This window comes from Gorilla gorilla, chromosome 1 (assembly GCF_029281585.2).
Source record: "Gorilla gorilla gorilla isolate KB3781 chromosome 1, NHGRI_mGorGor1-v2.1_pri, whole genome shotgun sequence".
NCBI lineage: Eukaryota > Metazoa > Chordata > Mammalia > Primates > Hominidae > Gorilla > Gorilla gorilla.
This window is the reverse complement of record NC_073224.2, coordinates 18,989,646-19,016,641: the sequence shown is the minus strand read 5'-3', so window position 1 is coordinate 19,016,641 and position 26,996 is coordinate 18,989,646. Positions and strand designations below refer to the sequence as shown.

At 60.0% G+C, this 26,996-nt stretch overlaps 1 protein-coding gene and 1 long non-coding RNA gene across 2 annotated transcripts; both read right to left on the bottom strand.

Moving 5' to 3' along the window:
* Nucleotide 1: 1 nt before the first annotated feature.
* On the bottom strand, nucleotides 2-1,815 carry LOC134758742 (uncharacterized). Its single transcript, XR_010134270.1, has 2 exons — nucleotides 1,715-1,815; nucleotides 2-484 (listed from the first exon to the last, which is right to left on the bottom strand). It is a non-coding gene; the product is annotated as an uncharacterized lncRNA (long non-coding RNA).
* Nucleotides 1,816-2,628: 813 nt separating this feature from the next.
* Nucleotides 2,629-26,996, bottom strand: LOC115931212 (spectrin beta chain, non-erythrocytic 5-like). The gene is given in 48 exon segments (XM_055380145.2): nucleotides 2,629-2,782; nucleotides 2,904-2,995; nucleotides 3,128-3,150; nucleotides 3,153-3,213; nucleotides 3,622-3,693; nucleotides 4,031-4,162; nucleotides 4,470-4,571; nucleotides 4,657-4,833; nucleotides 5,091-5,262; nucleotides 5,397-5,602; nucleotides 5,865-6,014; nucleotides 6,577-6,611; nucleotides 6,614-6,770; nucleotides 7,018-7,222; nucleotides 7,343-7,539; nucleotides 8,187-8,399; nucleotides 8,654-8,840; nucleotides 9,039-9,295; nucleotides 9,378-9,515; nucleotides 10,392-10,538; nucleotides 10,680-10,773; nucleotides 12,385-12,557; nucleotides 13,218-13,295; nucleotides 13,539-13,693; nucleotides 13,696-13,726; nucleotides 13,933-14,095; nucleotides 14,342-14,463; nucleotides 14,603-14,716; nucleotides 15,518-15,632; nucleotides 15,723-15,838; nucleotides 17,642-17,737; nucleotides 17,872-18,063; nucleotides 18,178-18,327; nucleotides 18,791-18,868; nucleotides 18,870-18,959; nucleotides 19,371-19,475; nucleotides 19,904-20,053; nucleotides 20,233-20,436; nucleotides 21,677-21,871; nucleotides 22,094-22,204; nucleotides 22,297-22,411; nucleotides 23,226-23,371; nucleotides 23,633-23,768; nucleotides 24,153-24,310; nucleotides 25,344-25,460; nucleotides 25,697-25,897; nucleotides 26,143-26,329; nucleotides 26,693-26,996. Coding segments are annotated over 48 exon segments (6,699 nt in total). The 5' UTR covers nucleotides 26,923-26,996.

Here is a 26,996-nt window from a genome sequence, read left to right as displayed (position 1 = left end):
GTGAGGTGCTGAGACCATCTGTTATTACTGCTGAGAAGGGCCATGTCATTCTAGGCTCTTGGCTGTACATGGCAAGGGCTGGTACAGAGCTCGCTCATCAGTGTTCTTCCTCCGAAGAGCACATTCTCTGCACACATCTGCGTCTACCTGTGCTCAGAGTCACCCCTTCCAAGCAAGGAGGCGGCCACATGGGCCTGGGGTAGCTCTGGCCTTGCCCACCTGCTCTGCCGTAACACGTCTCCTCTTCACCCAGACAGGAATGCAGGGGGAGGCCAGGCAATGGCTGTTTCCTGCCACATGGTAGGACCCATCTAACCAGAAGGAACTGTCTATTCCAGAAGCTGGGCCTGGGGAACTGGGTTGAAGCAGCCACGAGAAGGAGCCCTTTTGCCTGTAGCTGAGTCTCATTCTGGTCCCTTAGATGTGTCCTCGCTTGTGCCCCTGAAGTTTGGTGTTGCATTGGGGTTCACCTCAGGGATCAGACCTGTTGGGAAAACGGAATGAATTTAGTAGGGTATGGCCACCCCAGAATCTTCTCCAAACAAACACTGGTGCCCCTAGCCCTCCCCTGGACCAGCCAGCCTCCTAGAATAAGCGTGGGAGTGGATTCCAGAGCTGACAGGCGCTGCAGCCGCGACCACAGTGACGGGTGAGTGGGTGGGAATTGCCTCGACTCTCATAACCCAACTCTACGTCTGTCAGCTGGCCTAGCGACCCCAGCCCTGGGTTAGAGACAGCAGAAAAAATGGCTGTCCTGGTAGCCTCAGGAGCCACTGTGTCCAGGACAAGGCCTGTCCCGTCAGCAACACATCATCTAAATCATATGTTGGGCTCTGCAGGACTGGGAGCAGATGGTTACACTGGAGACCACAGCCGTGGCTGCCACCCCTCATGGTATGAGCCCTCCAGGCACATGGCTGTATATGCGTGTGCACGTCTAGGCACATCCTGGCATGGGGCCCATGCACGGAGGATTTGCCTGTCTCTGGTCCCTCCTCCACTTTCACCTAACCCCAGGTGTCCCCTCCCCCTGGAGAGCCTGAAGCCCTCTGGTTTGGAAGGGAAGGAGATGTGGGTGAGGGGGGTTGAGCATTGAAATGATGCTGGGATCTACAAGGAGGGACTGTGGAGCCAGGTAAGAGCCACCTGCCCCTGCACATCCACCTTCGCATCTCCCTGGCCTGCAGGCCGGGACATGCTGGCCCTCTCCATTGCCATGGAGTGGGGATTGGGGAAAGCAGGGGAGGACCAGGTAGAGAACGGGTTAGAACAAGGGTGGGGCAGGGTCTGGCCGTCCTGCCAATGTGCTGTGCCTTGGAGAGGGGAGAGGAGGGAGGAAAGTGGAGTGCATGGGAAACAAACCCAGGCAGGCTCTCAGCACTGGGCAGAGGGAAACCTGGCTGTCCCTCCCACAAGCAGCCGAGCAGGAAGGGCACAGGGAGCCTGGGCAGCTTCGTCTACAGGGTCCCCACACCGGAGCATGGAGTGAGCCCTGGGAGGGGACCACTGTCGAGTCTGTGGAAATCTGGGCTTTGTGGCCTGGATTCCTCTCTCAGCTGAGAGTGGGCAGGGGCAGCTGAGGGTTCCAATAGCATTTCCCTACAGCCCAAGAGAGTAAGTCTGAGGCCCAGAACCTCAGGCTTCAGAGGACAGTGCCTGCCAGCCACTGAAGCCCAGGGCTCCCCGCCCTGCTTCCCCCACCCAGGTGTCCCACCTGAGTAGACATCCAGGCCGGGCATCCTTGGTCGTGCACCCATTCGGAGAGCTGACAGGTTTGGCTTTGAGTTCTGGGCTCAGACTCGGCTGCAGAGCAAGGGAATGACCACTGTTAGCCCGGCCCAGACCATCTGCAGGCGCCAGGTCTGGCTGCTCCTTCCTCCAGCTTCTGGAGGCTCAGCACAGCCTTAGGCGGCCTGGCCATGCCAGGCCCTTCCCACGTGGGGGTGCGGGGCGGGCTGAGCACTTGTGGGCAGGTTTTGCCCCCATGCGTCCTGCCTCTTAGGAAACTCCTCACAGGCGAGTTAAGAAAGGCTGAGCTTTCTTAGGAGGTGTGGGATTCTGGAATGTCGAACAACTCAAGATCCCTTTGGGCTTCTGGGAAGACAGACTCTTGGGAGGAGAGTCCAGGGGAACCAGCGACAGAGCTAGGATCCCAGACACATTCCCTGAACACACTGTCCACACGGAGCCTCAGCAGAGCATGCTGACCACAGAAGAAAGTCCAAAGGGTTGTCTCTATATATTCCTCCAAGTAGAACCTGGCTTGCTTACTGTCTGCAAAACAACTCAAGGGTGGTGACATTCAAAGTTGTCTGAGGACTAGAAGGTTAGAGAAGCACCCAGATCAGACAGAACAGAGCCTGGAAAGCCCTTGGAGGAACACAGTCCATGAGGATTCTGGCAGGAAGGGCTTGGGGCAGTCTGAGTGGCAGACTCCAAAAGGGGCAGAACAGGACCAGGACACAGCTGGGGGTTCAAAACTGGCCCCGTCTCTGCTAATTAGCTGTGTGATCTTGGGCAAGTTGCGTAACCTCTCTAGGACCTAAATTCTTTGAGAAAAAACAGTAAGTCCCACTTCTTGGAGGTGAGAGATGCTAACTGTGAAACCTCCCTAGGATGCATAAAACACTAGGGGCCCAGGAGCTTGGGGCCCAGGGAGTCGGCCTCCCTCCCCACATCCTTCCCCTGAAGCCCGCCTGCAGTGCTGCCCAGGGCTCGCCACCAGCTCTCAGCCTGCTCTTCGGACGGTGCCGCAAACAGGATCTCTGCCCCACTGGTCAGCCTGGCACCCACACAGTCGCAGGTCAAACTCCACTGTCCCTTTGGGGACCCCCATGCCTCCAGCCCCCGCTGAGCCAGGTGGCTGCTGGGAGCGATGCCACAGTCCATGTCTCTCTGCTCACCTTAAGGAGAATGTGTGCTTCCTGCCATGGCGGCCCCGCAGCCTCTCACACCGGGCTCCCGTGAGGTCAAGGAGGGCTGTGGAAGCTACTTTCTGAGGAGAGATGAGAGGCAGGGGTCACTGCGGCCATCTCAGCTTTTCCCTGTGGGGTCCCTCTGTCCTGGGGCCCCTCTGCCTTGTTTCCCAGCACCCTGATGTCTGCATCTCCCCTACCCCACCTGGTACCTCCGCTGCCATCCTCTCATCCAGAACAGGCTCAGAGAGCTGCCCTGCAAGGTCCCGCGGCAGCTGTCCCAGGAGCTCGAGCTAGGCTGTGGAGAGGAGGTGGGAAGGTCGCATGAGCCACACACAGGAAGCCAGAGCTAGGGCCTGTCCACGCCTCACCGTGTGTGTGGAGCTTCCCAGGAAAAGCAGTGGATTGGACCAAAGTCCCAATGGGGAAAGGGAAGCCACAGAGGGGCTCTGACGGGAAACCAAGCGGAAGGGGAAGAGCAGATGGGGAGGAGGAATCCCAGCACCTCCTGGGGGGGTGGGTAGGTGGGGGCGGTGGCAGAAGCTGGGAAGGGTCCCAAGGAGCCAAACTGCCTGGACAGCATGGTGGGGGGTGGCATCTGCCCAAGTTCACAGTGCAAGGGTGCCAGGCCCAGATGGCTCTTCGAGCCACTCAAGTGCTGCTGCAAGTGGGGAGCTGCCTAGAGAAGGAATCTCTAGGCACTTACCTGCCTCCCGCCAGGCAGCAGGTGCTGCTTGAACTCCAAAGACCCCTCCATGGTGGGGGTACCCTTTGCATCCTGAAAATGCAAGATGGGGCCCAGGAATGTCAGGACCAGCACCCTCAGGAAGGTGGGCAAGGCACCCACTGCCCCCTGCTCTCTTTATTCCTCCCATCCAAGTACTAACCAGGCCTGACCCTGCTTAGCTTCTAAGATCAGATGAGATCGGGCATGTTCAGGGTGGTATGGCTGTAGACAGCCATCTTTATTCCTAATGACCTTCAGCTCCTGTGCCCGGGCTCCCAGCACTGGCTCCAGGGTGTGGGCCCTCACCCCCACAGCCCCAGCCCCAGCCCCACTGCATGCTCCAGGGAGACCACGGCGGGGGTGCCTGCAGCCCCATGGGGACACCTGCCTGGGGGTCCCTCGTCTCAGCCAGCTGTGCTAGCCCCTGGTGTCCAGAGGGCCTCCACTGACAGGATGTCAGCGAGCTGCCAGCTCTCCTGGGCTTCAGCTCCTGTGGCTGCAGCAGGAGCTCCTGTTCCATCTTGGGGAGTGGGCAAGGTGAGCCAGGTCAGGGAGACCAGCCACACCTCGGGTTCCCGTCTACCTCCCCTCCCCCAGCCCTCCCGGTCAGAGGGGCCTGCCTCCCCGTCACTAGCTCTTTCAGCTTTGGCTCTGGAGGCTCACACCCAGTCCACAATGGTGCCTCTCCCACCACTGCAGCTGGCCAGGGAAAGGAGCAGGTAAGGCAGGGCCGGGTGAGGGCTCAGTGCCCTGGGAGACACTGACTTGCAGGCTGAGAGGGACTGTTCCCCCACCAGCCCTCAGCCCCTAGCCGAGGCAGTCGGCACCTCTGTCTTCTGCGTTTGGGCAAACTTCTCTTCCTGGGCTTCCAGCAGCTTTTCTAAGTCCTGGTGTCTCTGCAGCAGCAACTCCACATCTGAGGCTGAGTGCTGGGAAGAAGCATGTTCAGGTGAGGCCCAGCTTGGGGGGTGCCCAGAGCCTGGTAGCCAGCTAAGGGGCAGGACCCCCACTCACCCCATAGTCGGGCTTCAGCAGGAGGCCCTCCCGGCAGGCCAGCTAGGCCTCAGCCTGCTCCAGCCTCTGCCGAAACTTGTGCAGGCCCCAGCTCTCGGCACAGCGTTGCCAGCGCAGGGCCCAAGCCTCCTCCAGCTCCTGCAGCCGCCCTTCCAGCTCCTGCAGGCACTCTGTCACCTGGTGGGGAGGGGCTGCTATGGGTGACAGCTTGGGTAGGGCTCCCACCATGGGCAGGGCAGGGCTGGAGAGCCAAGTGTTAATGGAAGTGCAGAGGGAAGGCTGTGAGACCTGCACCTGCCCCTTCCCAGCCTCTCCCCCTGCCTGCGCCCAGCCTTCCTTTCCCGCTGGTTTCCATGCCTGTGAGGGGCCCTGAGGCCCTGGGCAATCAGGCTGCATCCCCAGCCCAACCCCAGGCCCACCCTCTGAGTTCACACCTCCGCGGACATGAAGTGGCTGTTGTCCACCTGCTGCTGTCCTTCCTGCCGCAGGTCCTGGGCTTGAAGGCGGCACTCCCTGATTTCTTGCCCCAGCTCTTCATGCTGCCCAAGGAGCTGCTCAGCCCCCGCCACGTCCTCAGCCAGCTCCTGCCTCTCCTGTGCCCATGCTCTGTGGGGCAGGGAAGGGAGCTGTTGTCAGGGCTGGCTGGGGAGCAGGGGAGGGAGGGTCCAGCTCCCCCAAGAGCCAGGATACCCCCACCCCACAGGGTAGAGCTGAGCCGGCAGCTGAGGTAGGACACCTACAGCAGTTCCTGGCAGCGCCCGAGGAAGGCATGGCCCTGTGCAGCCTACGCCAGCCGCTGGCCTCGCTCCTGGGCCTTCGCCTGCAGGGTGGCCCAGGCCTCCTGCACCTTGGCCAGGCCCCCCGGAGCTGCAGGATGTAGCTGGCCCAGTCGGCAGGCCTCCGTCTGTACCCGTGCCACCTCCTTCTCCATAGCTTCCAGCTCTCTCTGCAACCAGAGCATGAGATCAGGCCTCAGTCCCCCCACTGAGCCGATGCGTGCTCTGCATTCAGGAGCACCAGGCCTCTCTGAGGAACCACCTCCACTCTGCTGCACAAGCTGGGCCAAATCCTAGGGCCCCTCGGGGAAGGATCTGGGTTTCTGGAGAGGAGGCTGAAGCAGGCTGGGGTGGGAGGGCTGAGACAGGTCCCCTCAGCCACCACCTTCGGGCAGGGGCTCAGACAGGCAGGCTGCAGGGCGTGGGCCTCACCTCCAGGTGCTGTTGCTGCAGGGTCCGCACAGATGACAGGCTGTGGCCTCCGTCCTCTCCCTTCATCAGGGCCGTCTTCTCCTGCATCCTTCCTTGGAGCTCAGCCGCTGCCTGCTGAAAGCTGTGGACCTCATGGGCTGCAGCCAAGTTCTGGGAGAGGAGAAAGGACCTGCTCAGGGCTGTTCTCTGCTCCCAGGATTCCTTTCTCCCTGGAGACATGGCCTTCTGGGCCACCTCCTTTTGAACAAGGAGGACCACGGGGCTTGATGTGTCCCCAGGTACAGAAACCATCCTCCATGCTGCAGCCCTCAGTGAACGTGATGATATGGGTCTGCGGCAGGCCAGGGGGTGGGGAGGGCCTCGTGTGCATCTCAGGGAAAGGCAGACGCGAGGTGTTGGGTCCACGTGAGGGAGCAGGCCGGTTCTCGGGGATCTGGCTGACTCTGGCAGTACCACCTGCAGTGCCTCTCATGGGGCTGGGGGACAGGGTCAGCTCAGGAGGCAGCCCCAGCCCAGGACCTACAGAGATGGAATATCCTGGGCTGCAGCCAATTCCTGGAAGAAAGCTGAGCAGGTGAGGGAGAAGGCGCATTCACTTGAGGCCAGCAGGGTGTGTGTCTTGTTGGAAACAAAGCCTGTGGTAGGGAGGGCTTAGAGGGATTTTTTGAAGACTCTGACACCCCTTAGCTCGGCCCGGCCTGTGGTCACCTACCTCTGTGCGGGCTTTTATTGCTTGGTCCAACCTCCCCAAGCGGCCTCAATGCGGCTCCTCTGGGCTTGGATGTGGGGATAGCGCCTGGGTGCACCCCACTCCAGGGTGCCTGCCAACTTCCTCAGGGCATACACCTTGGCCTGGCCCAGGCTCTGCACTTCCTTTCTGAAAGCATCAAACTTCTCTTCCAGCACCTACAAAGGTGTGAGGCCCAGCAGGGTCACTCGAGATGGTATCATGAGCTCTCAAAGCTCATGAAGAGCTCAGCAGACTCTGATGGCTCTGAAATCCCTCAGCCCAGGTTCTGGAACCATCGGGATCCTCCCTAGGACACCCTCTCCAGGCTCCTTTCTGCTGACTCCCCAGCAACCCTTTCATCCCAAGGCAGGCCTTCCTCAGCCTCTGCCCACTCCCCGTGAGGTTTGCTCAGGAGTGACTCACCTTGACACCCTCCAGGTCCTGCCCGTAGTCCTGGGACTCGGCGGTGGCCGCCTTGGTGGTCAGCCAGGCGTCGAGGAGCAGGGTCTCTCCCTCCAGCTGGTGTAGCTGCAGCTGCTCCTGCAGGCCGTGCCCCCTGGCCTCTGCCCTCCGCAGCAGCTCTGCGTGGGCCTCCCGAACTGCCTGCAGCTGGGCTAGCACCTTGGGGCTGTGGGAAGAGAGCGGCAGTCTGGACTGCAGCCCTTCCTTTCCAGGCTGGAGCAGTCTCCTGCCATCTCTGTAGGGGGCTTCTCTCTGCTCCTTCCCGGATGGTGTGGCTCCCGCCCACCTTTCTGGGTTCTTCCTGCTCTCCAGGAGTGCTGCTGTCTGCTGCAGCCGCTCGATGCGTGGGCTGAACGCTTCCAGGTCTCTCTTGGTGGCCTCCAGCCGCCGCAGAAGGGCCTGTGTGGCTTCAGCACTGTGGCCCATGTCCTCGCTGTCCAGGACACGGCCCCGCTCAGCCAGCCAGGATCCCGCCTCCGGGAGCTGGGGGTGACAGAGTGGAGATCCGTTTTCCCGGGGCACCCTCCAGGGCTCAGGATTTACAGCCACGATTCTCAGCCTGGCTGCACAGGGGAATCACCTGGGAGCTGTCATGCTCCCTCGGCCTGGCCCCACTCCTAAGCAGCCTCATCTGGTCCGGAACACAGCCAGAGCGGCAGTGTTTTGTAAAGGGTCCAGGTGATTGTTTTTTTCCATGCAAAATAGACATTTTATTCTTGGTTCATAGGCATAGATTTTGTCACTTAAAACCAAGTTTTAGCAAATATTCCTTGCAGTGTTTCTCCCTTTCATTTATTAGCCTATTTACTTCATTTACTTCAGTTTTTCTTCCTTTACAATTGTATTCACCATTCTGAAGTAAGAGCTATAATCGTCCAAGTGAAGGTTCCAGGTGATTCTCATGTAAAGCCCTGGTTGAGAACCACTGATCTAGAGGGAAAAAAGACAAAAGCCAACCCAGCCAGCAGCTGTGTTCTGGGAAACATGTGGAAGGAAGCCCTTGGGGGCAGGAGACCACTGAGTGGAGGAGACGAAAGGTGCCCAGGCCAGGAGCCCCGGAGTTACCGCCCGGCCGCACTCGCCCTGTGTTCCAGGCCTGCCCGCTGTGCCCTGCCCATCACTCCCCTCACCTCAGTCAGAAACTGCTGGGCCTCCTGAGCCTGCTGCAGCAGAAGCCGCCTCCGCGCCGCCTCTGCCCGCAGGTGGGCCATGGCCTTCTCCAGCTGCTGCACCCGGGCGGCCACCTCGTGGGTGGCAAAGTGCCCAGCCTGCACCAGCTTGTGCCCAGTGCCCAGCACCACCCGGGTCAGAGCCTCGTGGCTGCTCATCTCACTCTCCAGGTTCTGTGGGGGAGGAGGCAGGAGGATGCGGATGTTGCTGACCCTTGGGGGACTCCCACAGTTGTGCTTGAAGTTTCACGGGACCCCACTAACTTGTCCCCAAGGAGTTCCCTGTCCCCATGACTCCCAAAGAATCCAGGGCATCCCAAAAGCCCCCACAGGCAGAGAGTTCCTGGCTGGGCCACAGAGAGTGCCATTTCCTTGGCTGAGAAGCCCTGCTCACGTGCGAGGCCGGCCCTCCCCGGGTGGGCCCACACCTGGTGCTGCTCCTGCAGGTGCCGCACCGCACTCAGGCTCTGGCCATAGTCCTGGGCAGCGGCCAGAGGCAGCTTCTCCTGCACCCAGGCCATTTCCTCATCGGCGTCCCTGAAGAACTTCAAGAGGAGGCTCCGGGCCTCCAGGGCCGTCCTGCGCTCCTGCAGGGGCTCCCTCAGGCTCTTGAACCTGCAGCGGTGGAGGGTGGGACCAAGGGAGGCAGGGACCAGGGTGTCAGTATTAGGGATACCTGGTGACACAGATCACCCAGCTGTGGCCCTCACCATGGGCAAGGGGAGAAAGTGAGAAGACATCAGTTAAGAGGGCAGGGGTGGGGGTCCCTCCAGGAAGGCAGGAAAGAGAAGCTGAGGGCACAGGTGGATCTACCTCTGAAGCAGCCGCCGGGCCTACTCTTCCACATCTTGGGCAAGGCAGTGGCCTTCCCTCACAAAGGCCTGGGCCTGGCCCAGCAGTGCCTCAGCCTGCCTGGCCTTCTTGTCCACTGCTGCCTCCAGCTCCCTCTGTGTGCCCAGGAGCTCGCCCACCCCAGGCAGGGCCTGGCCCACAGTGGGGGCTCTCAGCTCAACCTCGATGGGCTCCAGCCGGTTCTCCAGTTCCTCCATGCTCCGCCGCAGACGCAGGGCCTAGGGTAGAAAGTGAGGTAGGCAGGAGGGGAGTGGCCTGGAGCCCGGCCAGCCAACCTCACCTCGGCCTGCACAACCTCACCTCGCAGGCCTTCTGGAGCTTGGCCACCTTCTTCTGGGAGTTGTCTTGCAGCTCACCCCAGAGTGCTCCCAGCTCCTCCAGTCGCTCCTGGATGGCCTCCGAGGCTGGGTGGCCCCCCTGCAGCAGCCTCTGTCCCTCCTGCAGCCACAACATGAAACACGCCTTGTGGACTCAGGACTGCCGGTACCAGGGCACTGGTGTTGACTCTGAGCACCAGCACTAGAGCTGCAGAGTCCCTGCGGTCCAGCTGCGTGATCTTGAGGGACTTTCTTTACCTAAGCCTCAGTTTCCTCATCCGTATCATAGAGAAAATAATGGTTATTTTGTTTAAATGAGATAAGTCATATAAAATACTTAGCAGGGTGACTTATATCAGAGGGAGCCAGCCTGGGGTCAGGACCTGCCTTTGCAGGTGAAAAAGAGAATGTTTTAAAAAGTGCTATGCTGGGCACAGTGGCTCATTCCTGTAATCCCGGCACTTTGGGAGGCTGAGGCAGGTGGACTGCCTGAGCTCAGGAGTTTGACACCAGCCTGGACAACATGGCAAAACCCCATCTCTACCAAAAATACAAAAAAGTAGCTGGATGTGGTGGTGTGGGCCTGTGATCCCAGCTACTTGGGAGGCCGAGCTGGGAAGATCACTTGAGCCTGGGAGGCAGAGGTTGCAGTGAGCTGAGATCTTGCCACTGCACTCCAGCCTGGGTGACAGAGCAAGACCCTGTCTCAAAGTGGCTATGTTTTGACTCCTTCACTCACAGGACTGGTGGCTACATCCTGTTCACATCAAAATGTTATCTTTAAAATTACTGAAAAGGTGCCATTTTTGGAGAGGGTGCCCCCACCCGGAAAGCAACTTCTTCTCACTACACTTCTGCCTAAACAACCGCTTAGCCAGGTGCCTTCACACAGAAAGTACTGGATAACGTTGGCCACCGTTCAGCACCAGCTCTGGGGCACCGTCCTGTGTTCTGCCTGGAGAGCTGTCCCACCACCCTCCTGCCTGCAGGGCCTCACCCGCTGCAGCTCCTGCTGTTGGTGCATGCTCGCGTCCAGCTCCGCCTGGAAATTCTGCTGCTTCTGTAACTGTGCTGGCAGCATGGCTGTGTCCAGCAAACCCTCCTCCAAGGCCACCAGGTTCTTCTCCCTCAGCCACGCAGCCACCTGGGCACGTGGGGAGGACAGGCCTGCTGTCCAGGGCTTTCCCCTTCCCCTGACCTCTGGGATACCCCAGAGGAAGGGTGGCCTTTCCCTGGGTCGACTCCTTCCCCACCACGACCGCCTCCCTCTCCAAGCGAGGCGAACCTCCTGGGAGTCCTGCAGGAAGGCCTGCAGCTGCCGGAGCTCCTCCAGGCAGCGATGGCGGCGGGTCCCGGCTTGCCTGAAGAGCGCCTCCTTCCTGCCAGGAGGAGAGGCTCATGGGCCTGGAGCCACCCCCGGGGCCAGGTGGGGTGCCCGTCCAGCCTAGGCTTTCTCGGGTATGAATATACTCCGAGTCTGGAGTTTCTTTTGGAATAAAGGTACATTGCACTCCCCCTCTGTATTTGTGTCTGTTATGTGCCGGATTTTGTACCCCCAAGTTTCTTTTTGTTTTTGAGACAGAGTCTCACTCTGTCACCCAGGCTGGAGTGCAGTGGCACAATCTCGGCTCACTGCAACCTCCACCTCCCGGGTTCAAGCAATTCTTCTGCCTCAGCCTCCCGAGTAGCTAGGACTATAGGCTCACACCTCCACGCCCAGCTAAATTTTGTATTTTTAGTAGAGGCAGGGTTTCCCCACGTTGGCCAGGCTGGTCTTGAACTCCTGACCTCAAATGATCCACCTACCTCGGCCTCCCAAAGTGCTGGGTTTACAGGCGTGAACTACTGCACCCAGCCTGTACCCCTGAGCTCTTACGTTGAAGGCCTAACTCCAGAAGTGTTTTTGGAGACAGCGTCTTTAAAAGAGGTAATTAAGTGAAAATGAGGTGACATGGGTGGGTCCTAATCCAGTGTGACCTCATGAGAGGAGGAAACTGGGGCAGACACAAGCACAGGGGGACGATCTGCCTCCCGCAGGAGGGCAGAAGCCAGGGGCTGGAAGTCAGGGTGGCACTGTGCTGGGGGAAGCTGAGCCTGCCAGGAACCACCTAAGGTGACTGGGGGAGGGGGTGGTGACAGAGACCAGCAGAGCAAAGTTTGCATTCTGTTAATTCAAAGACCTCCACAGGTACCCAGGTGTGGTCCACCTGCAAGAATGGAGAGGGGGTGGCCCCGACCACTGCCAGGACACCAGCACAAGGAGCCATGGCATTTGTGGGTGCTGGTTGGCTCTCTGATCGGCTCTCTGAGAAGGACAAAAGCCCCCACCAGTCTGGGATCTGGCTTTTGACCGTATCTGCCTTGATCTAAAAGTCTGAGGAGCTGCATGAAGCAGCCAAACCCGCTGAGCTTTTACAGGGAAAAAAACTGCAGAGCTGGGGTCTCATGGGCCATGCAGGTCACATGCATCTGTGTCTGAACTTCAGTTAGATGAGCTAAGACTTCTGCTAGCCTGCCTGTGGGGCCAGCACCGTGCTTTCGTCCTCATCACAGCCGTTAAAGCCCGGGATGTGAGGCTCAGCTGCCGTGAGGAGGAACTTGTCTGAGTCCTGCCATTAGTGGGCAGCACAGGGACTCAGGACTGTGCTTGACCTCTGTGGAAGGCTGATGCTTGACCTCTGTGCCCTGCCACCTTCCGTTTCGTGAGTTGGTTTCCTCTTGGTCTCCTAGCGTAAGCCTCTCTTTAAACTCCCTTTGGTCTCAACTGAATGAAGAAGGAAGTGGGATTTGCCACGTGGTGTTTGATGTCCATAACAGGCAGACACATTGCAGGGCCAGGGGTGGTGGGGACCCCCGGCATCTTACCTCAGTCCTTGGACAAGGCTGGTGAGCCTGGGCCAAGTAGTGGAAGGGTGGGAAGGGAAGAACCGGGATGCCAGATGCCTGTGCCAGCCCGCCCACAGCACCCCTCACCCCAGAGCCACCACTACCTCAGAAGCATGGCCTGGCACCTGCCCAGGGCACTCTGGGCCTCAGGGTGCCCACCCTGGTGCAGGCCACGGGCCGTGGCCTCCAGAGCACTGATCTTTCCCGCCTGCACCTCCAGGTCCCGCTCCAGCATCTTGTGCTTCCACAGAAGGGGCTCCACGGGGGCCAAGGGGTCCTGGTGGGAGTGGGGAACCCAATACTGTCCATGAGCCTCCCCCTCCCATCCCAGGCTACCTGCCTTCCCACCTAGAACCATCCTACCAAATGCTCATCCACAGAGCGGCTGCTCCGCCCAAACACATCCCTCACATCCCTCAAGGCTGTTTCCAGCTTTAGGACAGTGATTCCCAGCCAGGGGAGGCATTTGGGACAGGGATCAAGAGCCAGAATCTCTGAGGCAAGCAGAGCTTTTTCATGTAAGGTGAAAGCTCCCTCCTCTGCACTCCCTGGAGGACCACGTTAGTCCCCAGTTATCCTCTGAGGTCTCCTGTAAGTTACACTCGTCTGCTTCAGGGTTGGGGCAGTGGCGGGAAAAGCCAACCTCTAGGCATTTGGGAAGCGAGGAGGGCAGGGGTGAGGTGGCAGGAATGGGTCAGGCCCACACAAGCACTCTAGAAGCTCCCTGGTGTTCGTGGTGGGGCCTGCCCACAGCTGCATGGGAACTGCTCTAGATGACAGGTAAGTAACTGCCCAGTGACGGATGTGGCCCAGGGTGGGGAGATGGCCCAGAAGGGGAGGATCCCTGGCCTACGGAGCTCAGGCAGCACTGGCTGGTTTGACCCCTAATGCTGCTGTTGTAATTCCCCCCTCCTGCCCATTCCTGCTGGGCACCTACCCATAGACCCTCACTGGCTAGGGAGTCTTCTCTGCTGCAAAGCCAACGTTCCATCTTCTCCACTGAGCTCAGAAACAGCTGAGAACAAAGGAAAAGGCAAGAGACAGTCGGCGGAGGGTCCAGCCACTGCAGTCGGAGTGACCGTTCCAGTGGCACAGGTTAGGGAACCAGGGTCCTGGAAGGCAAGAGTGCTGAGTGGTGGGGAAGTCCCTGGCACAGCAGCCCCTCCAGTCTTAGCCTTGACCAGAGGCTGTGGGGTCAGCGCAGGCCCTGTTGCGGGGCGGGGGGCAAGATGCAGGCTGGGGATGGGACTGTGCCTGCCTGTAGCTCCAGGGCCTGCTGCAGCTGTAGCTGATGCTCCTGCCAGGCCCCTTCCAGGCTGCTCAGCTCCTGTTCTAAGCCAGCCAGCACCTGGCGAATGTCGGAGCTGAAGGGGTGCCCCGCTGTGAGCAGTCGCTGCCCAGTGCTTCGGGCAGGCTGATGCTGTCTGTCCAGGAGTCCAGCTCGGCCTGGAACAGGACTGGGCTCAGATCACTGGGGGCTGGAAGCAGCCCAGCAGGCAGGAGAGAGGTGGGGAAGCAGCTGAGGAGTGGGAGGCTGGAGGAGATAGGCAGGGCGGGACACTCAGGAGGCCCAAGAGCAAGGAGATGAGAGGAAGGGGAGGGCAGGGCAGAGCTGAGAGCCTGGGAAAGGCTTGGGCCAGCTGCCCGTTCACCTTGCACTCCTGATGCTCTTCTAACATACGCCGGGCTTCCACAGGGCTGCGAGGAGCGGGGCTCGTGTCCATCTGAGCCCGCAGCCTCTGGGCGCTGACCAGCAATTCCTGCAGCGTTGCCTGGAGTTTCTGAGCTTGGTGCAAGGCATCCAGCGCCTCCCTCCTGCCCACGGCGCTCGTCAGCTAGTCGTCAGGCCTTCGAACCCCTCTCCCCCATGCCCACTGGTGTCTTCTGTCCCTTAATCCCCTCAACCACAGGAGGGCCCACGGGCTGGGAGGTACTGGGAGGACAGTACAGTTATTTGAAGGGTGGAGAAGGAATCCTAGGGGAACACAGGGGCTGAGGGGAGGTGTGGGGACTGAGATGCTGGAGGATGGGTCGGCGAGGGCAAGGCCTGCGGGTTCATACCGCTTCTGGGCCCTGCTCCGGAGCTGCCACCAGCTCTCAGCCACCTCCTGCTGCCTGTGCCTGAGGCCGTGGGCTGCCTCGGGGCTTCTTTGGCAGAGGCGGCCCACTTCACGCTCTAGGGACTGTGGGGGAAGCTGGTGTCAGAGGCTGGGGCAGGGGAGCTCTGGGCCACCCTGGCATCCCAAAGCCCCTCCTCCCCACTTGTGCCCAGGGTCCTACTGAGGAGATGCCCTGGGCCCAGCTCTACAGCCAGCTACGCACCTCCACCTGGGCCTGGATGGGGTGCACTTCCCGCTCTAGCTCCTCGTGTTTCTGCAGCAGCCTCTGCACGCTCTCCAGATCTTTCCCACAGTCCAGGGCCTGGATCAGGGCTTCCTGGAGGAGGGGCACGGCCGGTTACCTGCTGGGCCTTTGCTTCGGCTCCTCCTTCCTGGGAAAGGGCCCAACCAGTGGCTTCTGTGTGCACAGCAAGTCCCTAGCGTGATTTCCTGGCCCCGGCTTTGAGGGCCAGAGATCTCTTCCTTATGTGAGGGGGACGATTCTGAGGAGCAACTCTGGATTTGGAGTCTCCTCTGAGGGAAGAACCTCACGTGTGTGCTGCTTCCCTGTACAGTCTCACTCAACTCTCATCCCTTGAGGAGCGAGAAAGAAAATAGAGCAAGGATGGACAGACAGGCCTGTGCTGTCATTTGAGGGCAGAAGCCAGCGGAGGAAACAGCCAGGCATGCCCAGCACAGGCAGCAGCACCTGTTTCGCACGAGGGCTTCCTGGACCGGGTTCTAACTCTGCCAGATTCCAGCCCGGGGCTCTGTGGTTGTGTACACAGTCCCAGGGCAAACCTCCCGAGGGTTTGGGCTTCCTCAGGGATGGGAGGAAACAGAGGGTGTGTTTTCTGGCCTCTGGACCTGCCATGTATCTGGGGACCAGATCTGGGGGAGAAAGGAGACAGGGAAGCCCCCACTGAGCTTGCAATGGGTGCTTCTATGGTCCTGAGTTGATCCTGAGGGCCAGCCCATCAGATGTCCCTGGTGCAGACCTGCTGGGACCCACCTCCAAGTACCCAGCTGAACAGGAGAGGCCAGTGAGGGGGGAGATGCATGGGAGACTCTAGGCAGTGCCCCCTCCCCTGACTGCATTTGCTCACAGCCCCCACCGGGACCTCTTTCCACCACGTACCTTCTCCTGAATCCTCTTGGTGACATTGTCCAGCTCTCGGGACAACACGTGTATCTCCAAGGCCCCTTCGAGCTGCTGCTGGTACCGGAGCAGGTTGCCATGGAAACTCGCCCACCTGGCCAAGGGGTGGTGGTGTCATGTGGAGCCTGAGGTGGCCTTCCACCCCTCTTCCCGGCCCTTTGGTTCTCCCCAGCCTGGGACTGGCCTGTTGTTGAGCTGGCTTCGCCGCTGGCAGATGATCTTGACTTCCTCGGGGTCCCGGTTCTTGAGCTGCAGTGACAAGTCACTGATGCTCTTGATGCGGGCATCACCCACTGTGTCCTGCAGGGGAGGTATGGGTGAGGGCATTGGCACCCCCCACGCAGAGCCCCTTCTTCCCACCTCAGCAGGCACTGGAAGCATGCCTGGGCCCCGGAGCACGAGGAACTGCATATTTGGGCAGTGGGAAGAACTGCCTCCTGCCTCCTCTACTGCGGCAGGTCCCTGAGGTCAACCCGTCCAGGTGAAGTGAGCAAGATCAGCTTGGAGCCTGCAGCCCCAGAGTCATCTCTAAGGCCAGAAAATGGGATCCCTGCGCTGGGTACCATGTAGGAGGGGGAGAGTGGGCACATGCTCACTAACAGAGACTCTTGAGATGGAGTCTCCCTCTGTTGCCTAGTCTCCCTCTGTTGCACTGTTGTTGCAGTGGCACAATCTCAGCTCACTGCAACCTCCACCTCCCCGGTTCAAGCGATTCTCCTACCTCAGCCTCCCGAGTAGCTGGCACTACAGGTGCCTGCCACCAAGCCTGGCTAAGTTTTGTATTTTTCGTAGAGACGGGGTTTCACCATGTTGGCCAGGCTTGTCTCAAACTCCTGACCTCAAGTGATCTACCCGCCTTGGCCTCCCAAACTGCTGGTATGACAAGCAGGAGCCACTGTGCCCAGCCACAGAAACTTTTAAAATGAAAATTCAGTTTCTTGGATGAAGAGAAGCAAAGGGAGGTTGTGGAATGGAACAGTGAGCTCTGGCTTCCTGGGGTTTCGGTGTCCCCACCCCAGGACTCATCTGAGCTGAGGCTGGTGCTGCTTGGACACTGGATGGGGTTTAAAGGTACACAGGGAGCGGGTCCACCGCAGGGTGTGATTGCAGATCTCCTGCCTCTGGCATCTGTAGAGCTTGTTTAAATTTCCAAAGCACTTTCCTATGAAGTGCCTCATGCAAGGTAGGCAGGGAAGGACATTCCCCTCCTTTTATAGATGCCGGAGCAGAGCTCAGAGGCTAACCTGGCTCCTTTGCGGCAGAGCCGGGATTCAAGCCCAGCTCCTTTAGAGTCTAGCTCTCTTCCTACTACAGCATCTGGCACAGCGTCTGTGAAATTCCACCATTAACAAGGGATGTCTTAGGTTTAAGCACTGCCGCCTCTTAAAAAGTAATACATACATGTACCAGGGGACAAGGTTAGCACATTTGGTCTTTAACACCTGATTGTCAATACATTTGCCACTTTTTTTCCCTGTATACCACATAAGAGAAATAGATGTTTGGTGTGTGTATGTGTGAGGGGGCGGGTGTGGGGTGAGGAGAAGACGCTGAGACGCTGAAATAGTCACACTGAAGGTGGGCGCTGATTATCCGCCACATCCAGGCATACGTCCTATTCTTTTTAAGATTTTTTGAAATAATTATAGATGCCCAGGAAATTGCCAAAGTCCTGCAGAGATGTCCCTGTGCCCTTCCCCAGCTTCCCTTACAGCAGCATCCTATATAATGATAACATTAAAACCACAAAGCTGACGTTGGTGTAATACTACCAACTAGACCAGACCTCATTCAGATTTTATCAGTTTTTGCAAGTATGCATCTGTGCGGGGCAGTGGGGGATAGGTCGATGCAGTTTTATCACAGCTAGAGATTCACGTACCTGCCACCACACACGTGCTGTCTTACCTCTGAGGTGGGTGCTACCCCCATTCTAAAAAGGAAGGAGTGAAGGCGGGTGAGAGGAGCGAGCCTGCCCGAGGGCATGGGAGGAGCAGGCATGGCACCCACGCCCTGCTCTACAGACCACACTCTTTCCCTGCTCTCAGTTGGATTTTCAGTGCGGGATGCATGGCCATCCTCTACCCAGCAAGGCCCCCTTACCCCGGCCGAGTTTCCTCGGAACTCGCGGAGCCGCCGTCGGAGCTGCAGGCAGTGCTCCAGCTCCTGGCCCAGGTCACCAACATTCATCTTCACCTCCTGTGAAGGCCGAGGGTGGGGAGGGAGCGCTCTGAGCACCAGCCCAGGCTCCTGGCACCCGCTGCTGGGGATCCCTCCTGTCAAGGGAGGGCTCCTCCCCCCATCTCTCAGCCCCCACCCAGCTGGGGCTACACCTTCTCCTGGATCCAGGCCTCTGCAAGGTCCACTCTCTGCAGGAACTCCAGGAAGTTCCGCCTGTCCTCCAGCTCCTGGCCCCTGAGGGCCATTGCCTGCCTCAGGTCCTCCCAGTGCTTCCGCAGGCCCTGCAGCCGCTGGGAGACCTCTCTGGCTCAAGGGTGACTCTGTGCCAGGAGAGCCTCTCCCTTCTGGAGGGAGAGAGGGGACACAGGACATCTTGCCTGCTGCACTTCCTCCTAAGACTGACATCGCCCCTGGGCCACACTTTGGGGCAGGCATGGGGCTGAGGGCCCGGTTGTTACCTTGGCAACAGAGGTCATGACCTCCTCATGGGCCTGGACTTCAGCCTCAAAGGCCTGGTGTTTCAGCAGGGGCTTCAGCTTATCTCTCAGGTCCCCAGGAGGGATCGGCTCCTTCAGCTGCTGGGCCCACGCCTGGATCCAGTCCTCAGCCTGATGGGGGTGGGACATGAATGCTGCAATGTTCTGCAGCCTCAGGCCCCAGACGCCACAGGCCTAGCCCCCAGCCATTCCCAGGAGGCTGGCCTCAGGGGTGGGGCGGGCAGCACCTGGTAAATGAGCCCTGAAGGTTCCAGTTCTGGAAGGTTGCTGCAGGAGGCAGCCGGGCAGGGCCTTGGGTGGGCTCTCGTTTTGGAGGTGTGGCCCCTACTCCTGGGGCCCTGGGCTGCTCTGCTCCCTTCCCCACCTCTCTTGCCCTGGCCCACCAGCTCGGGACGCTGGTGGGGTCTCCACACAAAGGCGCTTAGATCCCATGTTCTGGGCTCCAGCGCAGCCTCTGGGAAAGCCATCCACCCCCTGAACCTGTTTCCGCCTCACAGTGTTGCGGTGTGAAGGCGGCTGAAAACTGTTGAGTGTGGTTCCAGTGGAAGGCCCTGGGCTGGGGGTGCCCTCTGACCTGGGTTGCGGCCTGGGTGAAGCTGGCCATCAGCAGGGAGGCATGCAGGGCGTGTCCCCGGCTCTCCGCCAGCTCCTTCAACTCTCACCCGGCGCTGCAGCAGGATGGGAAGCCGGTCCCGCACCCGGGGGCGCCGGAGCGTCTTCAGCCGCTCACGCAGGGCTGCCTCCTGTGGGGCAGGAGCACAGCTGCTGCTCTCCCACCCTGGGCTGGGGTAGGGCCTGGCCTGCAGGGCTCACAGTCCTTTCTTTGAGGGCCCCGGAGCCCTTTCCTCAGCCCCACATGGCTGAGGGGTGTCTGATCCTCCCAGCCACAAGCCAGACCAGTCTGCTCCCCAAGGACCACATGGTGTGGACAGAGCCGAATGCCCCGTGTGGGTCTCTGCAGTGTGGCCCATCTCCCCCTGGGCCCTCTTCTTGAGCCACACATACAACTTGCGCAGTCAACCCCAACCAGGCCCCCAGCCTCGCAGGCTCATCAGCACTGCCTCCAGGAACGCATCAAGCGCCCCGTGACCCCCTTCAGGACTCTCTCCCGACCACCACACTCTGACCATGCCCAGGCCTCCTGACTCCATTACCTTCTTGTCCTGGGCAGTCAGAACCTTCAGGAAGACCTCGTGCTTGCGAATCAACTGCTCTACCTCTTCCACCGAGCTCCCCAAGGCACTGGTTTTCAGGGAGACCTGGATCCACAGAAAAGTCAAAGAGGCCACCAAGCCTTCCAGCCAGCCAGCCCCTCCAGCTGCAGTCTGTGCCCATGGGCACTCTGGGTATGGCAGGGCCTTAGGAGTGCCCACTGAGCTTGGCATGGAGCTGTGAGGAGTGGGAGTCCAGGTTGGGAGGCTGCGACACCTCAACCTCTGCACCATGTGGGGAGCATGACCAGCCTCTGGCCAACTTCCTCGGGGCTCAGTCTGGGATAGGGGCTGGGGATGTCAGTGGACGCTCAGGGGCCTCAGCACTTCACCATGGCCACCTGGAAGGACTTGTGCACAGCTGCCTCATATTAGAGAAAAAGCCAGAGAGGCAGGAGGAAAGGGACTGAGCAGAGAGGGGAATGGAAAGGAGGAGCAGGAGGCTGAGCGGAGTGTGAGGGCGGGAGGGGACCTGCCTCCCGGGCCGCAAGGATCTCCTCCAGGCGGCCGCACTCTCTGAGGAAGAGCTGCTCCTGCTGCTCGGCCTGCAGCCTCTCTTGTTTCCGTGCCCAGGCCTGATACACCTGGTCCCGCTGGTCCTGCAGGGCTCGAAGCTCTTCCTGGACCTGGGGATGGACACATGAGGAGCCTCAGCTGGGGAGGGTGGTGTGGGTGAGGTGAGGACTGGATCCTGAGGGAAGCTCCTGAGGAGAGGCCAGCATGGCACAGTAGGACAGGGCACCAGGTGGCCAGGCACAGGCTAAGTCAGCTGGGGTATGTGGGGGCACCCGGGAAGGGGGCCCACCTCCTTGGTGGGTGTCCCTGCAGCAAGAAGTGCCTGCTGGCCCAGCTGGGTGGCCTGCTGCCACAGCTTCTCCCGGGCCTCCAGCTCTGCCCGGAGCCACTGGTGGGCACTGAGCTTCAGCGTGCCACTGCTAGGCTCTTGCCAACTCTTCTCCACCTGCAGGTCCTGGTGCATGCGGGCTGCCCAGGAGGCATAGTCACGCACCTGATCCCGGGGACACGGAGGGAGAGCCGGGTGAGGGCTGGGCTGGGCAGCAGGAAATCAGGTGCTGAGGCAACTGCAGCCCACCTGAGTCCACTCACACAGCCCGAGCCGACCTGGGTCAGGGCCTCGGGTGAGGCACGTGTGGCCCTTTGTCACTTGGTTTCTCCGTTCTCATCCAACCCGATCCTCCCAGAACCACGAACCCCCTACATGAGCCAGACCCTCACCACGACACATCTCTGCCCTTTGTTCCTCCTGCCTTCCCATCTCTACAGAGCTCACCTGGATGAGGCCCTGAGAGGACTGGCGGCTAGCAAGATCAACCCCATCAAGACTGCTTGATGGGGAAAGAAAGTTCACCTGCTCTTCAAAGGCCCCTTGGCCGCCTTTGCCTGGGCAAAGCCTTCCCTGGTATTTGACATTGCGCTGCTCTCCTTGTTCTCTGAATTACTAATTTAACCCTTACAGTCTTCTGCTGATTTGTGTATAACTATACAAGATTGGTGCTGGAGGGACTTCAGGCCCTTGTCCAAATATCTCATTGCATGGAGGAAGGAAGGGTAAATGGCACAAAGAGTCTTGTAAACTCTAAGTGCATGACAAACCCAGGGTTAAGTGCCTTGCTCAAGCTCACACTGCTAGCAAATCAGCAGAGTTAGGTCCCTAAACTCAAGCCTTTTTGCAGTGTCAGTTTGGGCCTCCTGGTCTGCCAGGTCCCAGGACAGTGGGATGCCGGGGACACCCCGTGGCCAGGACCTACTGTCCCAGTCTGATTCTCTGGGTTTCGGGCTCATCTCCCCAGGAAGCAGGGCTCCACGAGGGCAGCAGTTCCACTTTCCATAGCTTCTATATTGCCCTCCTCTCTCCACCCGTGGCTTCAGCAGGGAGCTGAAGACAGACATTAAATAGATACTGACTGATCCAGAGGTCACTGTCTAACATCTGGGTCTCCAGTTATGAGCTTTCCTGGGCAGTTCTTACTCCCAGCCCTGGCTGGGACCCTGCATGACTGCCCTGCCACTCACCTTGCTGGCACTGACCCAGACCCTAAGGTGTCACTGCTACGCCCATGTGCTCAGCCCCTGACCAGCCAGACTGACATCCCGTGTGCTCGTGCTCTCCCACCCAAGTCCATGCTTGTTCTCCCTCCGGAGCTGGAGGGCCTCATGCGTGCATGCCCATGCATGGTGCAGCACACACACATGCACACACACGCCACCCAAGGGGCAGGAGCCCTCACCGCTGTGTGGAAGCGGGCCAGGAGGCGTGCCCGCTCCAGCTGGGCCCTGTGCTGCTCCATGCGGCGCTGCTCCATGCGTCGCTGCAGCACTGCCCATGCCTGCGTCACAGCTTGCTGCCTCTGCTGCACCGCATGGGCCTGAGGCCCCGGACACAGCTTCTGCACCCTGCCTGCAGTCTCCAGCAGTTCCTGCAGCTGCGGGAGGGGCAGGGAACAGGGAGGCAAGGGTCATGTCCTCCTGATTATCTCGCAGATGTATCCCTTGCCTGGGAACTCTGGCCCCCTTGGGCCACGTCCTGCCATGCACAGTAGGCCCATGGGAGGCTCTGAGGGAGACTGGAAAATCTAGAGGAACAGGCGGGCCAGCCTGAGGGGGCTGCAGGGGCCTGGGTCGGAGAGGCAGCCAGCTGGGCTCACCTGCCGCTCGGTGCCCACGAGTTCTCGCTCCAGCCCCTGGTGGCTTCTCAGCTGGGCCTCCAGCCCACGCAGGTCCCGTGCCACATTGTTGGGGAGGCTCGTGGCTTTCTCCTGAGGAAGGGAGAATGCCGAGGAGATGAGGGATGGAGGGTGGGCACTGAGCCTGGAGTGTATCCACTTCTAGCCACCCCTCCGGCTCACACCTGGACCTGGGTGAGGACTTCCAAGAGATCTCTGTGAACTCTGAGGGAGGTCTCGGCGTCTCGGAGCGCGTGGCCTCGGGCCTGGGTCCGCTCCCACAGCTCCGACCAGGCGGCCCTGCCCACGGCGTGTGGAAGACCAGCCGGGGATCAGCTGCCGGGCCGTCTCATTCCTCCCTCCCGCTAGGTCTGGTCAGCCCGCTCCTCTCTGAGTTGTATCGGGACTTGCCCAAAGCTCCTCCTCCTTAAAACCTCTCCCGCCTGTGGCCCTGCCTACGCACCTTCTTCCTGGGAGCCTGTCTTCTAGCTTTACCATGAATTCAGTGCTTTGCTGCTGTAATGCTCGGCACTGCATGGTATCTGTGCTGTGATACTCCTTACATCCTGTGCTTTGACTCATAGTGCGTCACCCAGGTTATGATCACAGACGCTTTGTGGGCAGAGGCCACATCTCTCCGTTCCTCACTAACTCTGCAACTGGCTGAGCTCCTAAGGCTTCTGCCAGGCCAGGCTCTGGGCTAGGGGTTATGAGCAAGTCATGACCTTGCCTCAAAGCTCACAGGCTGGGAGTGGATCCAAATCAGCCAAGTGGACAGCTAGGAACCACACGAGGCATGGGCTGTCCCGAGTGAGCACAGGAGCTGGGGTAGCTCAGGGGAAGGCCCTGATGTCTGGCCCCACCATCTTCCCACAGCTCCTGCTCTCAATCCTGGGAGCAGGACTCTGACCTGCACACCCAGCCTCACCTCCCTTCACAGACCAGAGCCTGTGGCGGGCTCAGCTTCTCTGGAGCTAGGCCCCCTGCAGAGTCCTGTGGGCAGCCAGGGCCAGCGTGGCCCTCACAGCATGCCATCCTCTCTTACCACTCTGGGCCCTGCCTGCCCAGCTCCTTCCCCCAAACCCCATGCTGGCCTGGCCCTCTGGGCACTCACTGCAGATCCTGCTGCCTCTGACGGACCATGGGGCCAGCACTGTGCCCACGCTCTAGCAGGCTCTCTGCCAGCGGCCGGCAGGCAGCCATCCACTGGCTGCCCATCTCCACTTGGTGCTGAAACTTTGCAAACTTGGTGCAGAGGTGCTGAGAAGAGGGGAGTGGGTGACAGGGTAGCCCCCGGCCGGTTAGGCGTCAAGCAGCCTGGGAATCGAGGCACCTCAGTGCCCAACTGGGTGATGTGGGCTTGGACAGCCACGGCGTCTGCCCACTCCACTCAGGAGGCCCCACCTCAGCCAGGGCTCACCGCTCTGCTGCCACCTTCTTCCTCCGCCCCGCCAGAGCCAGCTTCCCCACCCCATAGGCTCTGCCCCAGGGCACCCTCCTTGACCCTGGCCCTCTTCTCACCAGGGCGTGCTCGGGGTCCTCCCCCAGGCTCTCCCCTCCTTTGGCGGCCTGCTTCTGGCTTGCCAGCCAGCCCTGCAGGTCCTCGGCCTCCCTCAGGAACTCGTGCAGCCTCAGGGTCCCCTCCAGTTCCCGGTGCCTGTGGTGACAGCCCGTGGTTCCCCAGAAGTGAGTTGCCCACCCCCCTGGGGGCCAGTCGGGCCAGCCAGAGGGGCCAATCTGAAAACTGGGGTTACTCATGGTCTCTGTCCAAGCCTGCGGCTCACGATTCAGGGAGTAGTAGACACAGCAGTGCAGGTGTAGGGGCAGAGGAGGGTGTGGACGTGGGGAGATGGACTGCAGGGAGTTGTGGGGCCTCACTGAAGAATTTATGGAAAGAGGTGAGCAACACACACCCTTCTCCCAATGCATCTCTACAGCCTGGGGTCATGGGTTCTGATTGACTTTGGGCCATGGCATGGGAACAGTCAGCTGTGGCTAGGCCTCCTGTACCCACTGATGAGAGGGGTTATGGTGTCCTCACCGTGTGGCCGCCAACTCCTGCAGTGGCCGCAGCTGCTCCCGGAGCCTCTCTCGCACCACACGCGGCTGCTCAGGGACTTCGGGGCCAGTGAGGGTTTGGGCCGTCTGGTCAAGCTCCTCCATGGAGCTCCAGTAAACGGCTAGTTCCTCCTGTAGAGCCTATGATGCATGAGGACCCATGCCAGGCTCAGCCTGGGTGACTCATCCACCCACCTGTCCGTCCCCCACCCATCCAGTCACCAATCCTCATCCATTCACCCACCACTCACACGCCCATCCCATCTACCTCAACTCATCCATCCACCCACCCAGCATCCATCTACCCATTACTGATGGAGTAAGTACTTATTGTTCCATAAAGTGAACACCTGGTCTGTGCCCACTGAGGGCTCATTATTTAGCAGGGAAAGGTGAATGCTGGCTAATCTGGGCCAAGGAAGGGAGGGCACAGGAGGCATTAGACTGGACCCCAACATCCATGTGTAAGAGAGAGGCAGAGTTAAACAAGCTGTCCGGTGTAGCCGGGAGATGGGTGCTCCGTGAAGCCAAGGCTACAGGCCTTTAGAAAGACCCTCTCTGAAGGTCCTGTCGCAGAACACACTGCAACTGGGGCTGTGCAGGAAACATGCCCAGACAGGAGGACAATTCAGTGACAGCAGGAACCGGGACTGCCGTGGGCTCCAGGCTTTGAAGCTTGTGTGGTTCTGGGAGTCCGAATTCAGGAGTGAGGAAGGGGACTTCGAGACCTCCCTCCCTTCAGCCAGGGGATGTTTGTGGGAGGAGGTCGGCTTCATGAAGGGCATTTGGTTAACTCAAAGGATGACAGGTAAAGCCTGGGAGGAAGACACCTGTGGGAGATGTGGAGCGGGCTGGGCAGGTGACCTTGACAGAGGAGAGAAGTGCCAGGGGTGGGGTAGAGAGGAAGCAAGAGGAGGCAGAGAAACCCCAAGGCCACAGGGAGAGGCAAGACTTGTAAGAAGATGAAGGGAGAAAGCGTGTACATCACAGTGCCCAGGTTGCCTTGGAAGAAGGGGCACTGTGGGATCTGGGTGGGCAGTGGGGATGGGGCTGTCTGTGTCTCCAGGAAGCAAGAGCAGGGCTCCGTGCCTCTGAGAGAGGGAGGGTGACAGCCCTCTCCCCGTGGTCCATCACCACCCAGACCACACTGCAGGGGAGGCTCAGGACGTGGTACCTGGTGCTTGTTAATGAGCCTGAGGGTGGCTGCCTCGTCTCTGCCATAGTCCCGACTGCTCACCAGCGGCCACTTCTCCTCCACCCAGCCCTCCAGCTCTGACACATCCAGAAGGTACTGCCAAGAGTGGGGCCAACTCACCTGGAGGATCTCAGACAGGACCCTCCGTCAGCCCTGGAGACATCTGCCCCTGCTCTCCAGCATCAAAGGGGCTTCTGTGCCCATAGGGGCACCCATCAGCTCCCAGCCCAGAGCCCCCACCACTGATCCGCCTCCCTGAGAGTCCCACAGGTGGCCCCTCAAGGAACCCTGACTTCTGCCTCTTCCCCCAACCCCACCTCTCTGCATCCTACCTGCTGGAAAGCGACAGCCTGCTGCAGACACTGGGCCCGCGCCTCACATGCCCTCTCCAGCTCTGCCCAGTGGCCTTCCAGCTCCTGGCACTGCTCCACGATGTGTTGGGCTTGGGGGTGCCCTGAGGCTGCCAGGCTCCACCCAGAACTCAGCACCCGTTGCACCTGCCCCTGGTGAGCTTTTACCTCCACCTGGAGCTCCTGCCACAGAGTGGCTTGAGAGGCTGCTGCCCTTAACCCAGGGGCATCCGGAGCAGAGCCATGGATGTGGCTCCAGGCCCCAATCATGGCAAGACCCCCAGGGTCAAAATAGCTGGAGCAGAGATTTGGAAATTGGGATACCCAGGGGTGAGGGCTTAGAGGCCAGGACACCTGAGTAGGGGCAGAGGGTTTCTACGGTCTGGGAAGCGGATGTCGGTAATCCTGTAGGAAGAGAGGGCTATTACCTTGTGCTTGCGGTGAAGGCTCTGGGCACCATTCAAGCACTCGGTATAGCTGGTGGGGCTGCCATGGGGCAAATGCTCGGCTACCCAAGAGAGCTCCATGTTGCTCAGGTGGCAGAACTGGTGCAGCTCCACTGAGGCCTGCAGCTGCAGGTCCCGGATGGCCAGATGCCCCTGCAGAAGCTCCAGCCTAGGAGGAGGAGGAAGAGATGGGAGAGGTTGGGAACAGAGTGAGCACAAGGCTCCTGGTTCTTTCCTTGGCCAAGCCAGGGCCCGTGAAGAACAAGACCAGGGAATAGAGCAAAGCCCCATCTGAAAAAGGGAGGCAGTGGAAGGGCGCCAGGGCCCCACCTCATGGCCTAGATGACTCGCCTGACCGCACTGTGGGGGTCCTGCTAAGGATGCATAATGGGGTCTCCGACCCTCCCAACCCAGAATGACTCTACTCATAAGGGAGGAGATCTGGACACCCCGGTCCTGTGGGTGCCATCTTGTGGGACCTTAAATTCACATGGAGGAGTGACACACAGGTGGGTGGGAGGACAGGCCCCACCTCCGGAGGTGCTTCTGGGTCTCTTCCAGGATGGCCGGGGAGGCGGCCACGCCATGGGCCTTGGAGGCGAGGGCAGCCATCTTGGCAGCCAGGGTCCGGCTCTCACTCTCCAGCTGTTGGTGCCGTTTCTGCAGCCTGTGGCTGGAGCGCAGGTCCTGCCCTGTCTCCGAGCTCTGTAGGGCCCCTTCGAGCTGCTCCAGCTGCTCCTTTGCATCCTGGGAGGGACGCATGGAGCTGCATTAGGTTCTCTGTGTACAGCACAGCAAGTGGCCTTCCCGGGCTCTGGGACTGTTGGACTTTTAGG